Genomic DNA, 22,439 nt, shown 5'->3' with positions numbered 1-22,439 from the left:
AAATATGCTGCCACATGAATATATATTTTTTTACAAGGCACAATGATCATATCAGCATGAACATCTGAATATTATATGCTCAAAAACGTTATATTTAAACATATCGCAATGCTATGCTCGAAAATAAATAGTAATTATTGCACTGAAATAGCACTTATTTAGAAAACGAATGGCATAATTTTAAAAGTCACGTAAGATACACTTTAATTATCCAATAAAAATGCAATATGTTCGGTCATATTACATGTGCAGAGTTCGTCATCCTAGTGGAAATGGCAAGGCCTAGGTCAGTGTCTACATTTAGGATGAGAGTGACTTAAAAGCTAAACACTCTTGTACTTTAAATAAAAATGAAGTTCTATAATAAAAATTATCCAAAATACGCCGCAACTGGGATGCAGTATGTCATTATTTTGTTTATGCAATAGCACTACTAGATTGTATCTGGTTGGCAAAGAATTTCTACATCCAAATGATTAAAAAGCTTAAATTTAAAAGCTGAAATAATATGGTAAACCACTCTTTTGCGATGAGTGGCGTCACCCAAAACAATAAAAGTTAGTTTCACATCCAGTCAGGAATCCAAAACGATATATGAATATCTGCTCCATGGGCCGGGCTGGACATCCCCCACCTCAGCTTCTCAAATAAAAGCTTTAATGTGACAGCTGATTGATTCAACTGCATGGACGGTTTCCATTCGGTCCACCAATGTTCTGAAATGAACAAGTGCCGCTGACGAACAAGCTGAAGGAGCAGCGAGAATATTTAAGGTGAGATTTCATTTTCTTTGACATGCAGCACCTCAATATTTCTAACAGGTCACTCTTAGTTATGCAGTTCATCAGTCCTTGAATTATGAATAAACAATGAAAAGAGATGTTGCATTAAAAATCGTTATCATTCATCTCAAAAAACTTGTGCATAATCTCAATACTGAAATGGGAATTGACTTGCACCTTAAGAAAGAAGGAAAAACCATTTAGTGATTTGTTACATCGCAAAATCTAGGATAGACAAACATCTGAGTGGTTGTTTAAGGTTGATCACTGCTATGAGAATCACTCCCATCTGCTTCATCTTTAGAATTAGAATGTTACTTGGAAAGAAAATGTGTTTCTAATTGTAATGTCAGGGTTTCTACAGGTTTCATCAAGTCAAATTTAAGACTACAACGTTTTTTAAAACCATTATTAATGAAATTTCAGACTTCCACAAAGCTAAACGCTAAGGTTTTTTTCTTATGGCCCAGTTAATCATTACAAAAAAACATTAAAAACAGTAGTTATTTTGAGGGAGATAATTAAACCATGTGTTTATAAATAGAAATATAAATAGAGTTGGTAAATAGAGTTCATAAACAAACTTTTGCTACTGTAAAACTTTTATTAAGATTAAGTGATTGGATGGGTGTTGGCCCGATCAGGTATCTTTAAATGGAGATAGGAAAACTAAGACCTGTTTAAAATGATTTAAGACCTACAACACAATATTTCAGTGAACTTAAGACTTTTTAAAGCCTACGATTTAGATTTTGAAATTTAGTTTTTGAAATTTAAGACATTTTAAGACTTTTTAAGACCCCGCGGATACCCTGAATGTAGTGTAATGTAGTGTGGAAATGTTTTCAATTCTATCAAATTTACAAATCGTTTAAAAAAATAAATAAATAAATGAAAGCCTTGTTTTAAAAAAATATCCAAATTTCTTGAAAAAAAGCGTTTGGCATTTAGTTGAGAAGAAAAATTAGGATAATACTAGAGCTGTACCGTATTGGAGAAACCTGATATTGCGATATTTTGTTTTACTTCGATATATATTGCAATATGAATATAATTTCACAATGATTTGAATAGCTCGAATAGGTTGAATAGCTTTTAGGTAGACTAGGATGGTCAAGTCATATTCTTCTTGCAGTAAATCGGCATAAATTATAATAAATTACAAGCAAAAATAAATAAACAAACAGTGCTTTATGGTTTTCTGGGGGAGTATAACAGTATTCAAGTACAGAAACTGAACAACCAAATGTAAAATAGCATAACCATCATTGTATAAAAAAAAAATTACAAATATATATATATATATATATATATATATATATATATATATATATATATATATATATAATATTTAATAATATATTTTAATTTTAATAAATAATAAAATTATGCAATGTGACAATTGCAGATACACAAATTGTTTGAATATTATATTTTTTAAAACAATTTAATATAAAAAATAATATATCTTGTTATACATGTTATATTATTGTACTATGACATAAAATGTAACAATATTCAAAGGGGCTATAATTCCATTTCTAAATTTAGATTAATTAATTTGCTTAATCATATTTTATTCAGTGAAACACTTGGTCATAGAGCTGGGCAATGTGGTAAAAAAATGCAATCTCAATTAATTTTTTTTCCATATTAAACAATAACGATATACATTTCGATATCAGTTGTTGATGCTTCCAGATTTAAGAGTATCCCAACAATGACAGAAGCCACAAATTAGAGGCTATATTAAACAGCATAACCTATTTTCAGTGGCATCCCTAATGTCAACACATTTCTAAATCCCATTGTTGCACATTTCTGCTGTGTGATTGTCTCTTAGATAAATATAGAGTAAACAAAAAGTCCAGAGCTTATCATTGTTATCAACTTATATTTTATTGTAATTTGATAAAAAATCATTAATTAGCCCAACACTATACTTGGTCATTAAAGGATGGATGGATGGATGGATGAAAGACAGACAGAAGGACAGATATAGATTTATTTGCTTCTGTGGATCTTTTATCTGTTTTATTTGGTTTTACTTTTTCATCTGCAACAGAGAGACAAAATTTCCGTCAGACAGAAAGATATAAGAAGATTTTAGATATAGACTGTACAGCTTGACGCCAGAACTCTCAAGATCAATTGACAAATAGTCAGGAAAAATGAGCAATCTGAACGGAGGTTAGGACCCCAGATCCTCATCATCCCAGCCTTATGGTGGAGGGCCTTTGCTTCAGCCGCTAAAGAAAGTCATTTAAAATCTGCTTCTTTTCCCTCAGCAAAACACTGTTACTAAACGTCTGAAGATTTCTTTTTGTGTGTGCTAGGCCATTTTGAGGCACACATAATTTCGTTTTGTTCTCGTGTGATCTGTCAAATGCTGGATAACTGTTTCTTTCCCCTTTGGCCTCATAAAAGCATTGCTGAGGATCCAGTGAATCTTGGAATGCCAATAAGTGTTTTACTGCCAGTCTAGTATTACGCCATGTGCGATATGTATGAAACCAAATTCTTAATATATCTTTACTGGTTAACTTTTGAAAGGTCATGGCCTAATGAATCGTCTTAAGGACCATTAGAAGTAAGAGGGAGCATGGGACCACTTTAGTGATACTTGCTTTAATTACTTAATCTATCCTTATTGAAGAGCAGGAAATATAGAAATACCTTTAGAGGAACATTCACATTACTTTGAATAACATTCACCAACAGAGATCTACAAACTGATCTTACTTTTTTTAACATTCATTTATTCATTTTCCTTCAGCCAACTTATCCAGCCTGTTTTACACAGGGGATGCCCTTCCAGCTGCAACCCAGTTCTGGGAAACATCCATACACACTCAATCAAACACGTACACTATGGCCAATTTAGGTTATACCAATTGTCTTTGGACAGTGGGGGAAGCCGAAGCATTTAAGAATACTCTACATAATAACCTAAGCTATTATTAAGAATATCCTAGATTTGGGATACAAAAGATATACTGTACATCTTAAAGTAGACCAGGGGCAGGTAAAAATCACCATTGTTTGAGGAACCCCTATCCTAAAATTTGGTACTTATGTATACTTATTTAATACTGATATATATTCTATGAAAATTCATCATGAAATGGTCTAATATATACCTGACAAAATTCTTGTCATCGATGCCAGTTGTAAGAGCAACAAATAATAACTTGACTTCTAGTTGATCATTTGGAAAAGTGGCAGAAGGTCGATTGTTTCAGATGAATTATCTGTTGAACTGCATCACAATAATCACAAATGCTGCAGAAGACCTATTGGAACCCGCATGGACCCAAGATTCACACAGAAATCAGTCAAGTTTGTTGAAGGAAAATGGTTTGGGATTACAAGAAGAGGGCACATTCTTCAGCAGGATAGCACTCCCTCTCATACTTCAGCCTCCACAAAGTTCCTAAAAGCAAAGAAGGTCAAGATGCTCCAGGATTGGCCAGCCCAGTCACCAGACAAGCCATTATAGAGAATGTAAGATGAAGCAGGAGGCATTGAAGAAGAATCCAATGAATCTTGATGAACTCTGGGAGTCCTGCAAGAACTCTTTCTTTGCCATTCTAGATAACTTTATTAATAAGTAATTTGAGTTATTGCAGAGATGTATGGATGGAGTCCTCCAAGCTCATGGGAGTCAAACACAATATTAATACCTTTTCCACTGCACTATGACGTTATATTCTATACTGTACATTACTTCTGTTAGTGACAAGACTCAAAGTTTGACATTACTGTCCTAATTAAGTAATTAAAAATCAAGCCATGATCATATTTCAATTTGGTAAAGCGTAATCCTTTGCCTTTTATATAAGCCACTTCTGATAGCGAATGATCAACTAAAAGTCAAGTTATTATTATTGGTTGTTCTTAAATCTTGGATAGACTTCAAGACTTTTGTCAGGTAGGGTATATATTATTAGGAAAAATAAAACTATGGATTTAAGTTTCACTACTACTCGTTTTTAAATAATTTTTCTGTACACATTTTTTATGTATTTTTGTATTTAAAACAATTGTTTAATTATTTCAGAATATATCATTCTTCAGTGTGAGATTTATCAAACAACGCAGTCATTTGGTGCATCCAGCACAGTAATAATTACTATCTGAACACTTCAGTAGTTAAGCAAAGAATTTAATTTATTCAGAACAAACACATTTATACTCCACTTTGTGTCCTCAACCACATTGCTTTGATGTTACTTTCCTAACAACTTTATTCTCTTAATATTACAACTTTCATCTCATAATGTTAGCCTTTTATATAATTGCTTTTACTTTCAAAACACTAACTTCCAGTGAGTGTGTGAATGAGGTCATTTGCAAGTTTCATAAATACAGATTATTTATAACAGTATTCTAAGGCCAATGGGTTCCCAGACTGCATTTCTAAACCTTTATGTGTTATTCATATACAGCTTAAAGTCCTAAAGTGACAACTGGAATATATTCTGAAGATGCCACAACCTGCAGAAGAGATTCCTGTTGGTCAGGGTAAGTTAAATTAGAATGAAACGACAACATAATTGCATTGATTTTCATGTAAAGACTAAATAACAGTACTAAATACATGCATATGAAGCTGAAGTGTAAATTATTAGCCCTCTTGTGATATTTTTTCTTTTTGAAATAATTCCCAAACGGTTTTACAGAGCAAGGAATTTTTTCACAGCTTTTCCTATAATATTTTTTCTTCTGGAGAATGTCTGATTTGTTTGATTTAAAGTACAATAAAAGCAGTTTTAATTAATTTTTTTTAACCATTTTAAGGTCAATATTTTTTGCCACCTTAACCAACTTTTTTTTTTTCGATTGTCTACAAAACAAACCATTGTTACACAATGATTTGCTGAATTAAACTAGTTAATCTTTTAAACTGAAAATTAAATTCACTGTAAGCTTAATATATTCAGCCTGATCTCACGAGAAAACAAGTATTTTACGGTTTGTCAGTTTAGTGGCTAATTCATACAAAATTGTACGAGTTCAGTCGTACGAAAATGTAAGATTTTAAAAAGGAGGCGTGGCACTCAACCCCACCCCTAAACCCAACCGTCATTGGGGGATAAGCAAATCATACTAAATTGTACGAATTAGATTGTACGAATTTATACGAATTAGCCACTAAATCAAAAAGTTACGAATTCCCATGAGATTATGTTGGAATATTAGTATCTTCAAAAATATGTTTATTTATTTAGGTTTTATTGCCATATCAGCAGCATTGGCTATATTCATGGTAAAAAAATATATATATTAATAAATATACAATATATAATCATAAAATCAAATCAGTTTAACAAACATACATTGTAAAAAACAATGCAGTAAGCACAACAGCACAACACTAAAATCAGTTGTTTACAATCATTCAGTTTGAGTAAAGATAAATATTTTAAAAGTGCTCCAGAAGGCACCTTTTCAAACATTTCGCTTAAAACATTTCCCAAATAAAAACGTTCTCTAACATCATTTAAAAATACACACATTCTATTAAAATGTTTTATCGTCAAAATATTCAGTCACACACAAGTCTTCCCAATTCAATAAATATGCGTGTGTAAGTCTTGAGTGTCTGATTCTGCATCTCGTATGTACAACCTGATCATGTCTATTTTCAAAACGGTAAATATTTCTTTTATTTAACTGGATTCACTTCATACAATTTGTTATTCCTGCATTCATCCCATTCCATTTGCCATTTCTCATTATAATACAGATTTCAAACAGGTTTAATATCAGGTACAGGAATTTTACATTCTGTTATATCCAGCTGGCCTCCGCTGCTTTATCTGCACATTCATTTCCAATGAATCCCATATGACCAGGCATCCAGCAGAAAATAATATCAAAGTCTTTAGTCTTTAAAAGGCCCACTTTTTCTATAATACTAAAGATCATAGGATGATCAGTTTTCAGTCAAAATATGTAATTGTACTGTCATCATGGCAAAGATAAAATAATTCAGTTATTAGAAATTAGAAAACAAAACTATGTTTAGAGATGTGTTTTAAAAAAAAACGGTTTCCATTAAATTAAAATGGGGGGGGGGGGGATACAAGAAGGCTAATAATTGTGATGTCATCTGTCTTATGCATTCTTATATTTTGGACAAAAGAATTTAGATAGGCCTATACAGCATTTGAAAGCTTCTGGCACTAAAACCAAATCATCTGTAACAAATTACCATCCTTTTTTTTTTTTTTTAACACATATATTATAAATGCACCTTCAGGCCTAAAACATTTAGGTAGTGTTAGCTTATACTTCATTTCGATAGCCCCTCATTAGCTTTGGTTCAGACTTCAAGGGAACATTGCCCTCATGTGGTTAAACAAATAATCATCAATCATCAAAACACAACTGCCATTTTTCTATGCTGGTGTCTTAAATCACTAATGCAAACCATTTAGCATTTAATAAATGGATTATTAATGCACATATCTTTCATATCTTTCAGTGGAGATCAAGAAGAGATCCAGAGTGCCTGGTGTCATGATCACCCAGTATGTCAAGGAACTGCCACGTGGAAAATCTACACCTGATTTCACCAGGAAACCAATTGCCTTGACAGTACAAGAAGGTATCAATAATAGCAACAGTCATAATGATCACAATAATAGCTGTTATTAATTGTGGATTAAGTGTTGCAAGTTACAAAGCATCACCCCCACCCAAAGAATACATTTTACAGTGTTTAAAGAGTTGCTCAGTTTTAAGGCATTAAAAATACAATTGATAAATAGTCCAACAGCCTACTCTGTGAATTTGATTAAACATGCATGTGATAGCTGATTATTCATTTAGCTAGAATGAAAAAGCAGTAGCTTCAGGTAGTATATCCTTCATAAATGTAAAACGACATGATGAATGGATTGCTTTTTTTCAACTCAAGGCAAAGTGGCCCTTTTCAAAGCGGTTGTGAATGGAGATCCAGCACCGACTGTAACATGGACTCGCAACAAGGGTGACACTACTGATCCAGAACAATATAAGCCACGTTATGACGAAAGGAACAGGGAACATGTTTTAGAAGTAAAATATATTAATAATTTAGATCTGAAATTACAAGATCATTCATTGAAATACGTTGTGGTGGTAGATACCAATAAATTCTTGTTTAATTTGTTGTTTTGAAAACAACAGATGCCAAATGTGCAAGTAAATCAGGCAGATACGTACAAATGCTTCGCTACAAATACATTTGGACAAGCAGTGTGCACCGCTACGCTGAGCGTATTCTCAGGTAGGCAACATATTCATTTGGCAAAGTGCAATATTCAAGGACATTTAACTCTTTCCAACATATTTATTCAATTTGAAGAAAAAGGCAATTAGATCTGTCATGTAAATGGTCATTATTTCTTCCATCTTTCAGTTGGATTCAAGAAAAAGCAAACTGATGCATCCTCAAATAAAGGTGAATATACTGTAATCATCCTGAAATAAAATGCAAAGAGGAGTGCTTTATATATTTACGCTGTATTGATATTGTACAATATTTCCTTTTTTGAAGATGGTGAAGCCAATGATCCTGAGGACTTCAGAAAAATGCTTAAAAAGACCAAGTAATTGTTTTCCTTCAAAGAGTCAAGTGTCTCCTACAAATAAATGTTACTTTTTCGCTTATCTTGGAAATCTCTTCATTTAGAATTGTCAAGAAGAGAAAAGAAGAACCCAAGAAAGAGGGAGAGATTGATCCAAAGTTCTGGGATGTGATGCTAAATGCCAAAAAATCTGATTATGAGCGAATCTGTCATGAATTTGGAATCACTGACTATCGGTGGATGCTGAAACAGCTTAACCTAAAGAAAAAGGAGAAGGAGGATGAACAAGCAAAGGTACTTTCAAAGATTTAGTAATTTGATCTCACTGTCTCCCATTGGACTATCTAGTTTTTTATCTAGTCATATTGCTTTAGTGATATTCAGTGTTTATTTTTATTCTAATAGAATAACATTAAAATACTGAATTTTCCTAAATTATTTTCATTTTATATCTTACAGGTGGTTGAAAACGTTGACAACATGAAGCCGATTGAAGTAAAGACAAGTGGCAGAGCTGAATTTGAGTTTGATATGAGGATTAAGGACCCAAACAGTAAAATTTACATGTACAAAGTAAGTTTATACGTTTTTACACTGATAGTGAACAATGTCATGATGTAGCACAAAAAAAAAAAAAAACACATCCAAAACTTTTTCAGAATGGTGAAATACTTGATTATGGCGATGGCTCCGATGATACTTGTAAACACAATATGAAGAAAACTGGCGACAAGTATTTGTTTAGCGTCAACAATCTTGGCTTAAATGATGGTGGACTATATCAAGTTGATGTAGATGATGTCAACATCATCACAACAAAATTAGAAGGTAAGCATTTCATTTTTAGATTACTTGAGCATGTTTTGGCATCAGGGATTCTACATAAATTTATCAAGTCAAATTTAAGACTTTAAGACCTTTTTAAGACCATTTTAAGACCGTAATGAATGCAATTTTATACTTGCACAAGGCTAAACACTAAACATTTTTCAATAAAACATTTAAAAAAAAACATTAAAAACAAATGGTATTGTAAGGAAGATAATTAAAACACATTAAGAAGTCAATAGAGTTAATAAATAAGCTCTTCTTAACACATTATAAATTTATTGTTAGTGATTGGATGGGTATTGGGTAAAGCTTTAAATGAACATAATAAAATTAAGACCTGTTTAAAATTATTTAGGACCTACAGCACAATATTTCCGTGAATTTAAGACTATGTAAGGCCTAAAATTTGGTTTTTGAAATTTAAGACATTAAGACTTCACAGATACCCTGAGCTTTTCAATTAACATATGTACAACCTTTAAAGTGTATTCATGTTTGTTTCGACTATTAATTTCTTCACAGTTCCCGATGTGGAATTTGACGGCAAGCTGAAAGATGTTAAAGTGGTTGAGGGACAGGATGCAGTGTTTGAGGGTGTTTTTTCTGGCCCTGTATCACAAATCACCTGGTGTGTCAATGACATCTCCGTTGAGCATGGAGACAAGTACAATATCACAGTCTCTGAGGACAAGCTCACCCACAGACTAGTAGTAAAGAACTGCAAAAAAGAAGACAATGGTGTGTACACAGCTATTGCTGGGATTAAATCATCCAGGGCTTCTCTTGCTGTTAACGGTAAGTCGGCAAGGAGAAGCAAGCAATAAACTAACACCTTCTTTCAAGATACCTCTGTATAAGATGGTATTCAGTTATTGTTTGTTATGCTTTATGCAACAACAGAGAATCCTAATGCCAGGGGGAAAGGTCGAGATGGTGCAGGGGATGGAGCAGATGATTTTGCAAGATGTCTGGCAGATGAACAGGCCAGACTGCAGAGAGAAAAAGACGAAGCAGCCAGAAGAGGCAAGGGTGCAGATGGCAGAGGTGACGGAGCGGATGGCCATGATGGAAAGCATGGTCATGGTGATTTAACAGATAGCCGTGGTGATGGAGCGGATGGGTGTAGAGGACTTGGCTTGGGAGACAATAGAGATGCGTCAGCAAAGTATGGACAAGGAGAAGACATTACAGTTGTAAGTGGTAAAAATGGAAAGAGTTCTGGAATGGGTTTCGGAGGAGATGGATTGAGTAGCCAATCAGCTGTGGTTGGATCTGGTGGAGATGGTGCAGGTACTATATACAGTATATTTTCTTAAATGCACATTTATTTTTTAAATATATAATAACACGTCAAGTTAATTTAGAGCATTCAAATACATCCATTTCAGATGATAAATTGCACTTTGCAAGTGGGTTAACAGACAAAAATGCCCTCCGTGGCAAACCAGCAGAGTTGGTGTGCAAACTTAGTACTGACAAAATTAATGGAGTGTGGTATAAAGATGGAAACAAGGTATGTTTATGTATTATTACAACAATATTACTAACTGTTAAGCCTGAGTTTGACATTCATTTATCTTTTTTCCTATTCAGTTGACTTCCAAAGATGGAGTGGTGATCTCGAAGGATGGTTGCACACATAAGCTCGTTGTCCAGAATTGCAAAGATTCTGATGCAGGTCTATATCATTTTGAGGTAAATGGTTGCAAGACAGAGGCGATGGTCAGAGTTGGAGGTAATTACATACAATTTTCTTTTTCTTTTATTTGTCTAAACCAGGGCTGTCAAACTCAATTCCTGGAGGGCCGAAGCCCTGCACAGTTTAGTTCCAACCCTGCTCCAACACACTTACCTGTAGGTTTCAAACAAGCCTGAAGGACTCAATTAGTTTTATCAGATGTGTTTAATTATTGTTGGAACTAAACTGTGCAGAGCTGCGGCCCTTTTGGAACTGAGTTTGACACCTGTGGTCTAAACATAAAGAAAATACTGCCTGTTTGGTGTTACAATAACCTTTACTGCTGTTTTCACTGCATGTGTTTTTGCTAGATCTTCCAGAATTTGACCTTGATGCTTTGGGAAAGTTCTCCAACCCTGTAATAGTGAAAGCAGGCCAGAGTGCATCATTTAAGATGTCATTTCCCCCACAACCTTCACTGGAGATAAAATGGTTTAAAAATGGCTCTGAGCTTCTTGATGGAGGTTCAGTGAAAGTGGTGAAGGAATCAAACCACAGTCGTCTTCAAATAAAAGACTGTCTGCGATCAGATACTGGCCAAATCCAAATAAGGCTAAAGAACCCTTTTGGTTCTATTGAAGCTTTATCAAGTCTTACAGTACAAGGTGAATATAAAACATACCATTTAACTGTTATAAAAATAAACAGCCTACAATGTTTTAAAAGACATGCATCTGTGCCTTTAACAGACAAGCCAGGTCCGCCTCAAGGCCCAGTAGAAGTGAATGAAACCACATCATCAGTCCTTGAACTGAAATGGAATCCTCCGAAGGATGAAGGTGGCTCAGCAGTGACCAACTATATAATTGAGCAGCTACAGGTTGGACAGAATACCTGGCAAAAGGTTGGGGATATTTCAGCTAACCATCTTAACTTCAGAGATAGAAGTGTGTCCCTTGGCAAGAGGTACATCTATCGCATCTATGCTGAGAATCCCGAGGGCATCAGTGAGGCTCTGGAGACTGAAAAAATCATGGCTGGCTCTTTAAGTAATCTCTTTAAGTTTTTACAAGATGGATTTTTCATACTGAGCGGTACTTATATCATGCAATATTTTTATTTATGTTGTTGGTAGTGTTCCCTGGTCCACCAACTCAGCCAAAGGTGGTCAGTGCTTTCAAAAACTGTATTAACCTATCATGGACTCCACCAGAGAAAGATGGAGGGAATAAAATATTGGGGTACCAGATAGAAAAACGCAAGAAAGATACAAACCAGTGGGTGACTCTAAACTCAGTTAAGGATCCTATCAAAGGTAATCCAAACTGAATGAAAGGATATCATTTTAACTCTAGACTGTAAAACAATGTTGAGTCCTAATAACAACTGCTAGGATGCATCAATCAATGACCACTATCTCAAATTCTTACAGGACTGAAGTATGGAGTGAAGGATGTGTCTGAAGGGTCAGAGTATGAGTTCAGAGTAATTGCCATTAATTCATCTGGAGCTGGGGAACCCAGCACTCCCTCTGAAATGGTCTGCGCTAAAAACCCCAACAGTAAGAACAATGCGAAATAAACATAATATCTGAAATGAGGTCAAACACATTTTCTGATTTTAAACTATTTCCAGTGAAGCCCCATTTCAAAGATCCTGAAGATTTTATGGTTGTGAGATCAGGAAATTCTATCAGAATCAAAATTAACTATGAGGTAAGAAATCCACATCTATACAATTTACATATCCCTTGCCTCGGTCCAGTCAATTTTCTTCAAAGGATATTTTTTTTATATCCCGCACACAGGCCGCTCCACAGCCAGACATTAAGTGGCTTAAGAATGGTGAACCTGTATCTCCCTGGAACAAGATAATTCATGATGATGGCACCTGTACGCTCATTGTTCCCTCCTCAAAGTATTCAGATTCTGGTGTCTATACCATTGTGGCTAAAAACTCAAGTGGGCAAGCCAGCTTTGACATAGAAGTCAGAGTAACAGGTATGGTCATGCCACTCTTGTATGTGATTTCACTATTTTTCATAAAAGTAAGAATATATATATAAACAAGTCACCTTTTACAGCATACCAACAAAATAAAATAAAATAAATACTTGAAAATGTGAGTAGTGTCATTACAGGATCTAAACTTCAATGCTTTGTACATCAGCAAGACATACTCTAATTTACAACCGTGTGTGTAATTTTTGATGCTTTAAGGTGTGCATGAACTTGAAGTTGTTGTTTTTTTCAGTGGAATGCTGATCTGGAATTCCAAATGGAATTTTGGTAGGAAGTACTTTCTGTTTGCTCATCATTCCCTTGTAACAAACTAACAGTAGTGGGGTAAAGAATATTGTGGCTGAAGCTATCAATAGACGTCAACAGAGAAGAACTGCCACTCCAAACATGTAAGCAAATGGTCAGACTTTGATGAAGTTAACCAAAACAAACACACTTTGTTCAGTGGATTATTTTTTTTATTTCATGTTGATTAACTTCTGGATAAACCTTGCAAATTTTTATTTAACATGGACTAGAATTAATTTACAACAACCCTAACAATAAAATACATCAGAGAAGCGTTAGAGTTATTCTAAAGTAAAGCAACTATTGTTTAAATATGCCTATCACTATAGAATAGTGGTGTAACATCACAAATCTCATGGCTCGGATCACACTATGGATTTTGAGTGATGGATCGGATAATTTTTTTGATCAGCAAAAAAAAGGGAGGGAACAAATGTAATTTGCTTTACATTTAAAAAAAATATTTCTGCAAAAATCATTGGTTTTAACAAACTGAATTTAGAGCCTGTCATTTCAATAAAAATGTAAATCAAGAAAGAACAAGCTGAAAAAAAGGAAAATATTCAATACGAAAAATTATTTTGATATACTGTTGCTGATAATGCTAAATATGGAAATCTTACATCATATTTATTTTTCAATTAATGATTCAACAATTCACACAAAAAAAATCCTCATGTTTCATTATAGCTGTATTATTTTTGAAAAACCAATTCAGCGACATCATTTTGATGGTTGTTTATTGCCACCCATTGGTTACACAATGTAATTGCTGCAACATTTACCAGCGTCAGGTTCCATTAAACAGGGATTTTAATCTTTACCATAAACATCAGTTTTTAAATCTGAACAATAAACTGTTCTCCCAGTACTTCTTTTTTTTAATTGTTTGTCACGAACTGAAAGAGTGGAAGAACTCTTAATCTCTCAATCAAAAGCAGCGCTGCGAAGGATTAATAAACATATTCAAATCATAATCATTTCTCATTCATGGTGTGCGGGTTTGAATTGAGATTACGATCTTTTAATGTTTAATTGTGCAGCTTTACACTAAATGCACTAATGCAGGCTAAACAAACAGTGACAGAAAAACACCTTTAAATAAAAACCTAAAAAAGCCTTTAAGTCCCACCACAACTAGTTGCATCATCATATCATACAGGGAAGCCAAAATGCTACATGGGATTTAAATGACGTGGGAGGCGATCTCTCTGCAATTGCAGGGCTCGAAATTGCGACCATTTTGGTCACATATGCGCCCGAAAATTTATCTATGCGACCTCATAATATATTTGGGCGCATTAGTGCGACTGCAGACAATGGTTGTAGTGCGACCTGTTTTGATTTTTTGTAAAAACATGCTGAATCGCTCTTCCCTGCCGCTATATTGGTTCATATTAGCTGTCATTCACTCAAGGTATTCCGCTGTCAGATGACAGGGAAGGAGCTTTTATGATTACGGGAAATGCAAACGGCTGAAGAGTAAAAACTTAAAGCACACAGGTTTGCAAAGCCCACCTAAAGTTGAGGCGCAGATGAAAGTGATCATGACACGTCACGTGGTGAATAGCTGAGATCAATCGAGTACGCGCTTCTTGGAGAAGGTGCCCGAATCTCCATGCATTGCATTCCCTGCGTGTTCAGCACAAATGTCAGCTAAAAGTCAAATCTAATACTGTACATATCATCGCCAAAGAAGCTCGCCTTTACTAAGTTTACACTGAAACTGCGGCTCATAACAAAGACCGGTATTGCGCCGATGGTTAGCGCAAGAATCCTGCTCTGCCTGCTCATAAATTGGGTCGGCTGACTCGCCTGCTTTTTCACTAACACAGAAAAATGAAGATCATCTCAGACTGAACATTTAAATTGACACAAACTGAAACCAAAACTTTTAAAGAGTGATAGAAGTGAGACTTTACTTAGGCTACTTTCTTTTGTCTATTCTTTTTTTGAGGTGTATATTATTTTTTTATTTATTTACTGATGACTGCTTTGCAGCTTTCATCATTGAATTTAATGATTTATTATAATCTTTTGTTTGTTTTGTAGCAGAAATATTATTTATTAAATTGACATGCATATAAAAACAGCAGTACAAAATCAATATTTCTTACTGCAATGCTTCATTTTTGTTTGATGCAAACTACAATTATTTTTCACAAAGTAACAGACTTTTTATAGCAGATAACCTACATTCATGCACATTCAAGGCAGTATCATAATGAGAAATGGAATTCATTGTTACTATTATTGTCATTTTTTATCATCATTAATATTCTGTGGCCTAATTATTAGACATTCATTTTGGAATTATTGCACACAAATATCAATGTCTTTGCAGCATTAGTTAGATAGTTGTTTCTAGTTTTTGTCAGTCCTATTAATGTTGTTTTAAAATACAATAAATCCCTTAAAAAACAATTTGCAGCGGTGCTCATTCATTTTTGGTGGGTGCTCCTAATTTTTTCTGGTGCTCTTAAAAATTTTTTTGGTGCTCCTAAATATTTGAAGTTGGGAGCACCGCTGCTACCAAGTAAAAAAGTTAATTTCGAGTCCTGAGTTGTTATAAATGTTGGTTTAACGTACAAGTTATCCTCCATGCGTCACCTGCATTCCGAACTCTGGTTTGTGATCTGTACAGATCACAGATCAACCATGATCTGTTACACGACTACTATAGAATCATTCTTCTTTTTGTGTTTATAGATGAACCCAGGCCTCCAGGACCAGTGGAGTTAGAACAGCTGGTTTTTGGTAAAGTCATTATCAGATGGTTGCCATCTCCAGACCATGACAGAGATGACAGACTGCACTACATGGTGGAAGAGCAAAACTCCAACAGCCGCATTTGGCGCACAATAGCGGACCACCTTCTCTGTACAACCTACACAACCACCGTACAACCAGGTCAAGAATACCACTTCAGAATCTATGCAAAAAATGACATGGGACTTTCTGATCCTTCGGATTCACCAACGTGGGGTGTCAACAGCAATAAAGGTGAATCGCAAGATTGCTACCATTAGGCTGCCGTATTACACAACAAGAAATATTTACATCCCTTTTTTTCTTCCTGCCTACTAGTTCTAGCACCCTCAACTGTGCCAACCATGGTAAATTTAGAAAAGCCACCATCAATCCTGGTTCCACTAAAACTCCACTCTCCGCCAAAAGGATACCAGTGCTACATGACCTGTGCTGTACGTGGTTTGCCCAGCCCATATATTGCATGGTACCATAATGGGATTTGCATCAACTCCGACAACAACTACTACATCACAAATGCATTTGGCGTCTGCTCAATGTACATCCTCAGAGTCCGGCCTGAAGACAGTGGCGAGTACAAAGTGGTGGCGGTCAACTCACTTGGCAGAGCAGAGTGTTCTTCGACATTAAAAGTGAAAGGTATGACAGCTGCGGTGATCGTTTCTAGGCTTGAAAAACATTTACCACAGTCACCTGATTTGCATGCTGGTTTGTCCTTTGTAAATGAGTCACGTTGCTAATAATTTGGAACATGATTACGTAATGCAAATGGCTAGATTGGTCTACAGTCCGTGCCAGAGCCTGTCAAAAAGTGACCCGGAGGGCAAATATGGACCGTCAATCATTTTTATGCAGTCACAGATTGATTTAGACAAATTAGCTGCACCGCTTGATGCATTAGAGCGCTTTCTGTACAAATCTCTATGGTGAGTTCAGAAGCACTCAGCAGTCTGCAATTAAAAATAGAGAACTAAAACTAATTGAAGAAGACATATATTAAACTACTGTCTGCTGTATGCACCTTTTAATTAAGCTAAGAATGCTGTGTACTGTATGTGTGCATTCACTGCGACTTTCTGTGTCTTTTTTTTTTTTAAATGAAGCAACACAAAATTATGCTTGAGTACATTGAAACTTGTGTATGTTTCAGTCCTGATAATTAAAGTTGTAAATAACTGAAACTCATGCCAATGCATTGTACAGTATAATATACACTCACTGGCCACTTTATAAGGTACACCTTACTAGTATCGGGTTGGACCCCCTTTTGCCTTCAGAACTGCCTTAATCCTTAGATCCTCCCTGGCATAGATTCAACAAGAGACTGGAATATTGCTAAGAGATTTTGGCCCATATTTATAAGACAGCATCACAGTTGTTGCAGATTTGTCAGCTGCACATCCATGACGCAAATCTTTCGTTCCACCACCTCTCAAAGGTGCTCTATTGGATTAAGCTCTGGTAACTGTGGAGGCCATTTGAGTACAGTGAACTCATTGTCATGTTCAAGAAACCAATTAGAGAGGATTCACACTTTATGACATGGTGCCTTATCCTGCTTGAAGTAGCCTTTAGAAGATGGGTACACTGTGGTCATAAAGGGATGGACATGGTCAGCAACAATACTTAGGTAGGCTGTGGTGTTCTGTGTCACGATGCTCAGTTGGTACTAATAGAGCCAAAGTGTGCCAAAAAAATATAAACAGTTGATACAAGACAGTTGAATCCATGCTTTCATGTTGTTGATGCCAAATTCTGACCATACCATCCGAGTTTCGCAGCAGAAATCGAAACCCATCACACAAGGCAACATTTTTCCAATCTTCTATTGTCTAATTCTTGTAAGCCTGTGTGAATTGCAGCCTCAGTTTCCTGTTCTTAGCAGTTGTGTTGTGAAAGTTGTGTTCTTAGCTGAGAAATGGCACCCGGTGTGGTCTTCTGCTGCTGTAGCCCATCCGCCTCAAGGTTGGACGTGTTGTGCATTTAGAGATGCTCTTCTGCATACCTCGGTTTTAACAAGTGGTTATTTGAGTCACTGTTGCCTTTCTATCAGTTCGAACCAGTTTGGCCATTCTCCTCTGACCTCTGGCATCAACAAAGCAGTTGTGCCCAAAGAACTGCCACTCACTGGATATTTTCTCTTTTTCGGGGCCATTCTCTGTAAACCCTAGAGATGACAGTGCGTGAAAATCTCAGAAGATCAGCAGTTTCTGAAATACTCAGACTAGCCTGTCTGGCACCAACAACCATGCCATGTTCAAAGTCACCTAAATCACTTTTATTTCCCATTCTTATGCTCAGTTTGAACTGCAGCAGATCATCTTGATCATGTCTACATGCTTAAATGCATTGAGTTGCTTGTATGTGCATGTTGCTTGCATGAGCATGTGATTGGCTGATTAGAAATTTGCTTTAACAAGCAGTTGGACAGGTGTACCTATTAATGTGGCCGGTGAATGTATATTTAACATTTAATGCAAATAAGATTGCTTTAATATTTTTGACAAACGTATTTTGTTCTATTTAGGTGTTCAAATTTAACACAAAAACAAGTATATATCAGCATATCTTGTTTGTAAAGACTAGTTATTATTTTTTCCCCTCTGTTCTACGTTTCAGATTGATCTTCTCTCTGTTGGATGTGCCAGCTTCTGCCACAACTAATTTCATGCATAAATTTTAAGTAAGGGCAGTAAGTGCATGAATATAAATGAAGACAACTGTGGGGGGTTGCAACTGAGGACATAGATAATGTGCTACTATACACTATGTGATGTGTAGAACTTAAAAAAAATAAGACAAATAATTGTAATGTGTGTGAAAATTACAATATACAAATAAACATATTATTATGTGCATCCTTTTAAGCATTATTATTTCAGACTTTTCATGGCATCTTCAATAAAGTTATGAGCCAATTGAACTCTACTGGATGTTCTTCTTGGACATGGTTGAAAGAGCTTCACAGACATTTAATCGCACACATGGTCAGGCCTTATTCTTCTGAATAAAATGATAAAATTCCAACAAGACATGCAGCACTCAGATGTACAGTGACATTTAGGTTTATATTGTGAGAACATGGAATTGTTTCAAATTGCAACATGAATAGTTCCAGTCCCAGCATGGTCCCTTGCATAACCAGCTCTAATGTCAGCAGGCATCCCTGACTTCCTAGAGACTGAAACCACGATCAAGAGGCAGATATGTAGTGCATAACCCAGATATATCATGTTAACAGAACCTAAAATATAACTTTAGTAGTCTAAGATTTTTAAAATACACTATTTAATAACATTACTGTAAAACTGAACAGACAAATACAACATGCTAATGGTTTATATAGGCTGCACTGAGCTAAATAAATTACTCATAGGAGAGACTTCATTTTCCTTCAGTTTAGTCCCTTTATACATCCACAGCAGAATGAACCGCCAACTTGATGCCCTTCCAGCTACAACCCAGTACTGGAAAACATTTATACACACTCATTCACACACATTTTTAGCCAATTTAGTTTATTCAAATCACTTATAGGGCATATCTTTGGACTGAGGGGGAAACCGGAGCACCTGGAGGAAACCCACGCCAACAAGGGGAGAACATGCAAACTCCTCACAGAAATGCCAACTGATCCAGACGGGAATAGGAGGGACTAAAAGAGATTTATTTGTAGATTGTTATTTAAAGGTCTAGTTTTTTTGTTGTTGTTTGTTTTATTTTATTATTATTTTTTATTTTTTTCCAAAAGAGACTTTTAGAATATTCTGGCCACTAATTATCTCGAGTTTATGTGTCGAGACAAACCCATGACATCAGCGTCGCCACAAACACACCTCAGCAACATTAAGCTACTTACAAAAGCAAACCTAGATATTAAGATATAAAAACTCACCTGAAACCAACACTGTCTTGACGATCCTATGACTGTACAAACACTTCACGTCGTACTCAACACTGGTATTTATCGTAAAGAAACAGAATGTTTGTCGAGTCGCAAAAACATTTGCCAAGAGCTCGCGCGTGCTTTTAGATTTACCGCGCTTGAATCAAATTTAAGAACCGCGCATGCGCTTTGAAATCCTTGCGCCATAAAGATTTTAGTAGTACATCGTCAGCAGAGCACGTAAAACCAAGACGAGGAGGAGAAGGTATGTTTCAGGAAGATTAACGATAATAGTCCAAAGAGAGATGTGAAACTGCTTTTATCATGACAATCATAAAGCTATACTATCTGATCTCCTCATCATAAACTTTTATGGTCTATATACAAACCAGCTCCCCTGATTTTGCTCTGCATTAATGATCAGGTGTCTTTGTAGCTTAATCAGAGGTTAACATCCTTGCATGAAGAATACTAAGAATGAAAATAAGGGAAACTATCACAGACACAAGAAGATTTACTGTTTTCCTCTAAAATGTGGTAAATTCATACACAGACACACTCACACACACCAAATAGTAACCATTAAAACTGTAGATGTTAATTAGGGCTGCACAATAAATCATTTCAGCATCGATATCGCAAAGTGTGTGTCTGCAATAGTCACATCTCAAGATATACAATGTTAGTTGTGATTATAATTGATCATCACAACAATTAAGTATACATGACATTTTGTTGAGTCATAACAAAGTATAACCAGAGTGACAGTTTACAATTTACATGTGTTTTACAGGCATTTTAAGGGAGTTTAAGGCATTCTGGAACAAAATAGGAGATATGTAACTTTAATGAGGAATTATTTTATTGAATTAATAAAATTAAGTCTATACAGTGTGATTTTACATTTCATTAATACACTTCTATACCTGAATACCAATGTTTTACTCTCCGGAAAACCATTGAACACTGTTTATTTTTTCATTGCTCTATTGCAATTATTTTTGCTTGCAGTTTGTTTCTTATTTTTTATACATGATTCACACTCTTAGACAAACAATCAATCCCAATTAATGATTTCTTTCTATCTAGAGCTATTCAAGCCCTCTGGTGAAAGTGTATTCATATATATCAAAGAAAAACAAAATATCGCAATGTCAGATTTTTCCAATAGTCCTAATTTAAATGGTTTCTACAGTGTTTTTGGACAAAAAAAATAAAAATAAAAACCTGTGCATTAAAATGGTTACCCATCAAAGTCTAATATAACCATTAAAATCATACAAATTTCTTTCTTTTTCCAACTGGGATTTCCTTAGGAGTTTCAATTAATTTTGGACTTTTGCAGAAAATAAGGTCGTCAGCCAACAGTAGTGTATTATTTGTTCATGAGAATCCAACGCATTTATGAAGCCTAAATACAACCACAAAGCAAGTCTTCTTTTTTTGGTAAAAACTTTTTAAAATTAAAAGCAAACCACTATTTGGCGTTACCAATTTCTGTTATATTTTGTTATTTATGTCATGACGAGTTCCTGAGTTATTTCAGTTGAATACAAACCCAACAGATCACTCAGATCTTTAGGATCATATAAACTAGAAATTCCAAGGGTTCAGTCAAAGCAGGTTGAATCTGCCTTCAGCCAGTATGCTCCTCGCTGCTGGAATCAGCTTCCAGAAATGATCAGATGTGCTCCAACATTAGGCACATTCAAATCAAGACTGAAAACACATCTGTTTAGCTGTGCCTTTACTGTATGAGCACTGTGCTACGTCCGACAGATCGCACTATTATGTTTTTCATTTTCTTTTTCATTCTTTTATAGCCTATTTTAACTCAATTTAATTTGAATAATTATTTTTGTCTGCATTTTATGTTCCTAAACTTGTCTTTTTTATTCCTGTTTATGTAAATCACTTTGAATTGCCACTGTGTATAAAATGTGCTATTTAAATAAACTTGCCTTGCCTTGCCATGCCTTATTGACAACATTGACTGCCTATCTAAGTTCTAAATGCTAGCTCATTTTGGGCTATAAAATATGTCATATGAGTTTTATTGGGGTGGCATGGTGGCTCAGTGGTTAGCACTGTCGCCTTACAGTAAAAAGGTCACTGGTTTAAGTCCCAGCTAGGCCAGTTGGCATTTCTGTGTTTCCGTGTGCTCCGGTTTCTCCTACAGTCCAAGGACATGTGCTACAGGTGAATTGAATAAACTAAAACGGCCATAGCATATGAGTGTGTGAATGAGTGTGTATGGGTGTTTCCCAGTACTTGGCTTGGGTTGTGGCTGGAAGGGCATCTGCTGCGTTAAACATATGCTGGAATAGTTGATGGTTTATTCCGCTGTGGCGACCTCTGAAATGGAGACTAAGCTGAAGGAAAGTGAATGAATGAATGTGTTTTATCAGGCCCAAATAATGTGTCCACTACACACATTCGGCTGCTCTGTCTGGGCATGTAAACCAGCATGTGAAATGTCACCTGCTACATACCTACAACATTATCAATCGATTTAGTATGTCATTGTGCTATAAATAACACAGGAACGTAACTTAGACTCTAATATCAGAAGGAACATTGCCAGACAAAATATGTTAGATTGCTAAG

General features: G+C 35.4%; 2 protein-coding genes and 1 long non-coding RNA gene across 5 annotated transcripts in view; 2 read left to right on the top strand and 1 right to left on the bottom strand.

Annotated features, from left to right (window-relative positions):
* LOC137496012 (uncharacterized) overlaps positions 1-20,003 on the bottom strand; it is a 96,325-nt gene extending 76,322 nt beyond the window's left edge. For all 3 annotated transcript variants that reach the window (XR_015494122.2, XR_015494123.2, XR_015494121.2), the window contains exon 1: positions 19,842-20,003. This is a non-coding gene — a long non-coding RNA (uncharacterized LOC137496012). The remainder of the gene's footprint in view (positions 1-19,841) is intronic.
* The window catches only part of igfn1.3 (immunoglobulin like and fibronectin type III domain containing 1, tandem duplicate 3), a 229,655-nt gene that overhangs the window by 86,432 nt on the left and 120,784 nt on the right, over positions 1-22,439 (top strand). The window lies entirely within an intron of this gene.
* On the top strand, positions 264-18,899 carry igfn1.4 (immunoglobulin like and fibronectin type III domain containing 1, tandem duplicate 4). Its single transcript, XM_087257901.1, has 23 exons — positions 264-773; positions 5,231-5,306; positions 7,273-7,395; positions 7,708-7,847; positions 7,959-8,058; positions 8,191-8,232; positions 8,329-8,380; positions 8,464-8,653; positions 8,819-8,932; positions 9,019-9,187; positions 9,713-9,985; positions 10,091-10,480; positions 10,579-10,703; positions 10,784-10,925; positions 11,240-11,533; positions 11,618-11,917; positions 12,004-12,183; positions 12,301-12,429; positions 12,504-12,583; positions 12,676-12,868; positions 15,887-16,180; positions 16,265-16,585; positions 18,566-18,899. The coding sequence occupies exons 2-23, from the start codon at positions 5,270-5,272 to the stop codon at positions 18,568-18,570; spliced, it is 3,693 nt and encodes a 1,230-aa protein (XP_087114027.1). The 5' UTR covers positions 264-773; positions 5,231-5,269; the 3' UTR covers positions 18,571-18,899.

Source organism: Danio rerio, chromosome 6 (assembly GCF_052040795.2).
Source record: "Danio rerio strain M-AB ecotype USA chromosome 6, GRCz13ab, whole genome shotgun sequence".
Classification (NCBI taxonomy): domain Eukaryota; kingdom Metazoa; phylum Chordata; class Actinopteri; order Cypriniformes; family Danionidae; genus Danio; species Danio rerio.
Note: the sequence above shows the minus strand (reverse complement) of the source record. Positions and strands in the feature narration are given on the sequence as shown.

Excerpts from the sequence above, each read along its gene's own strand:
- igfn1.4 (XM_087257901.1), top strand. The coding sequence starts at position 5,270 with ATGCCACAACCTGCAGAAGAGATTCCTGTTGGTCAGG. Across the intron at positions 8,059-8,190 it reads TACGCTGAGCGTATTCTCAG|TTGGATTCAAGAAAAAGCAA; the intron begins GTAGGCAACATA and ends TCCATCTTTCAG. Across the intron at positions 11,918-12,003 it reads AATCATGGCTGGCTCTTTAA|TGTTCCCTGGTCCACCAACT; the intron begins GTAATCTCTTTA and ends TGTTGTTGGTAG.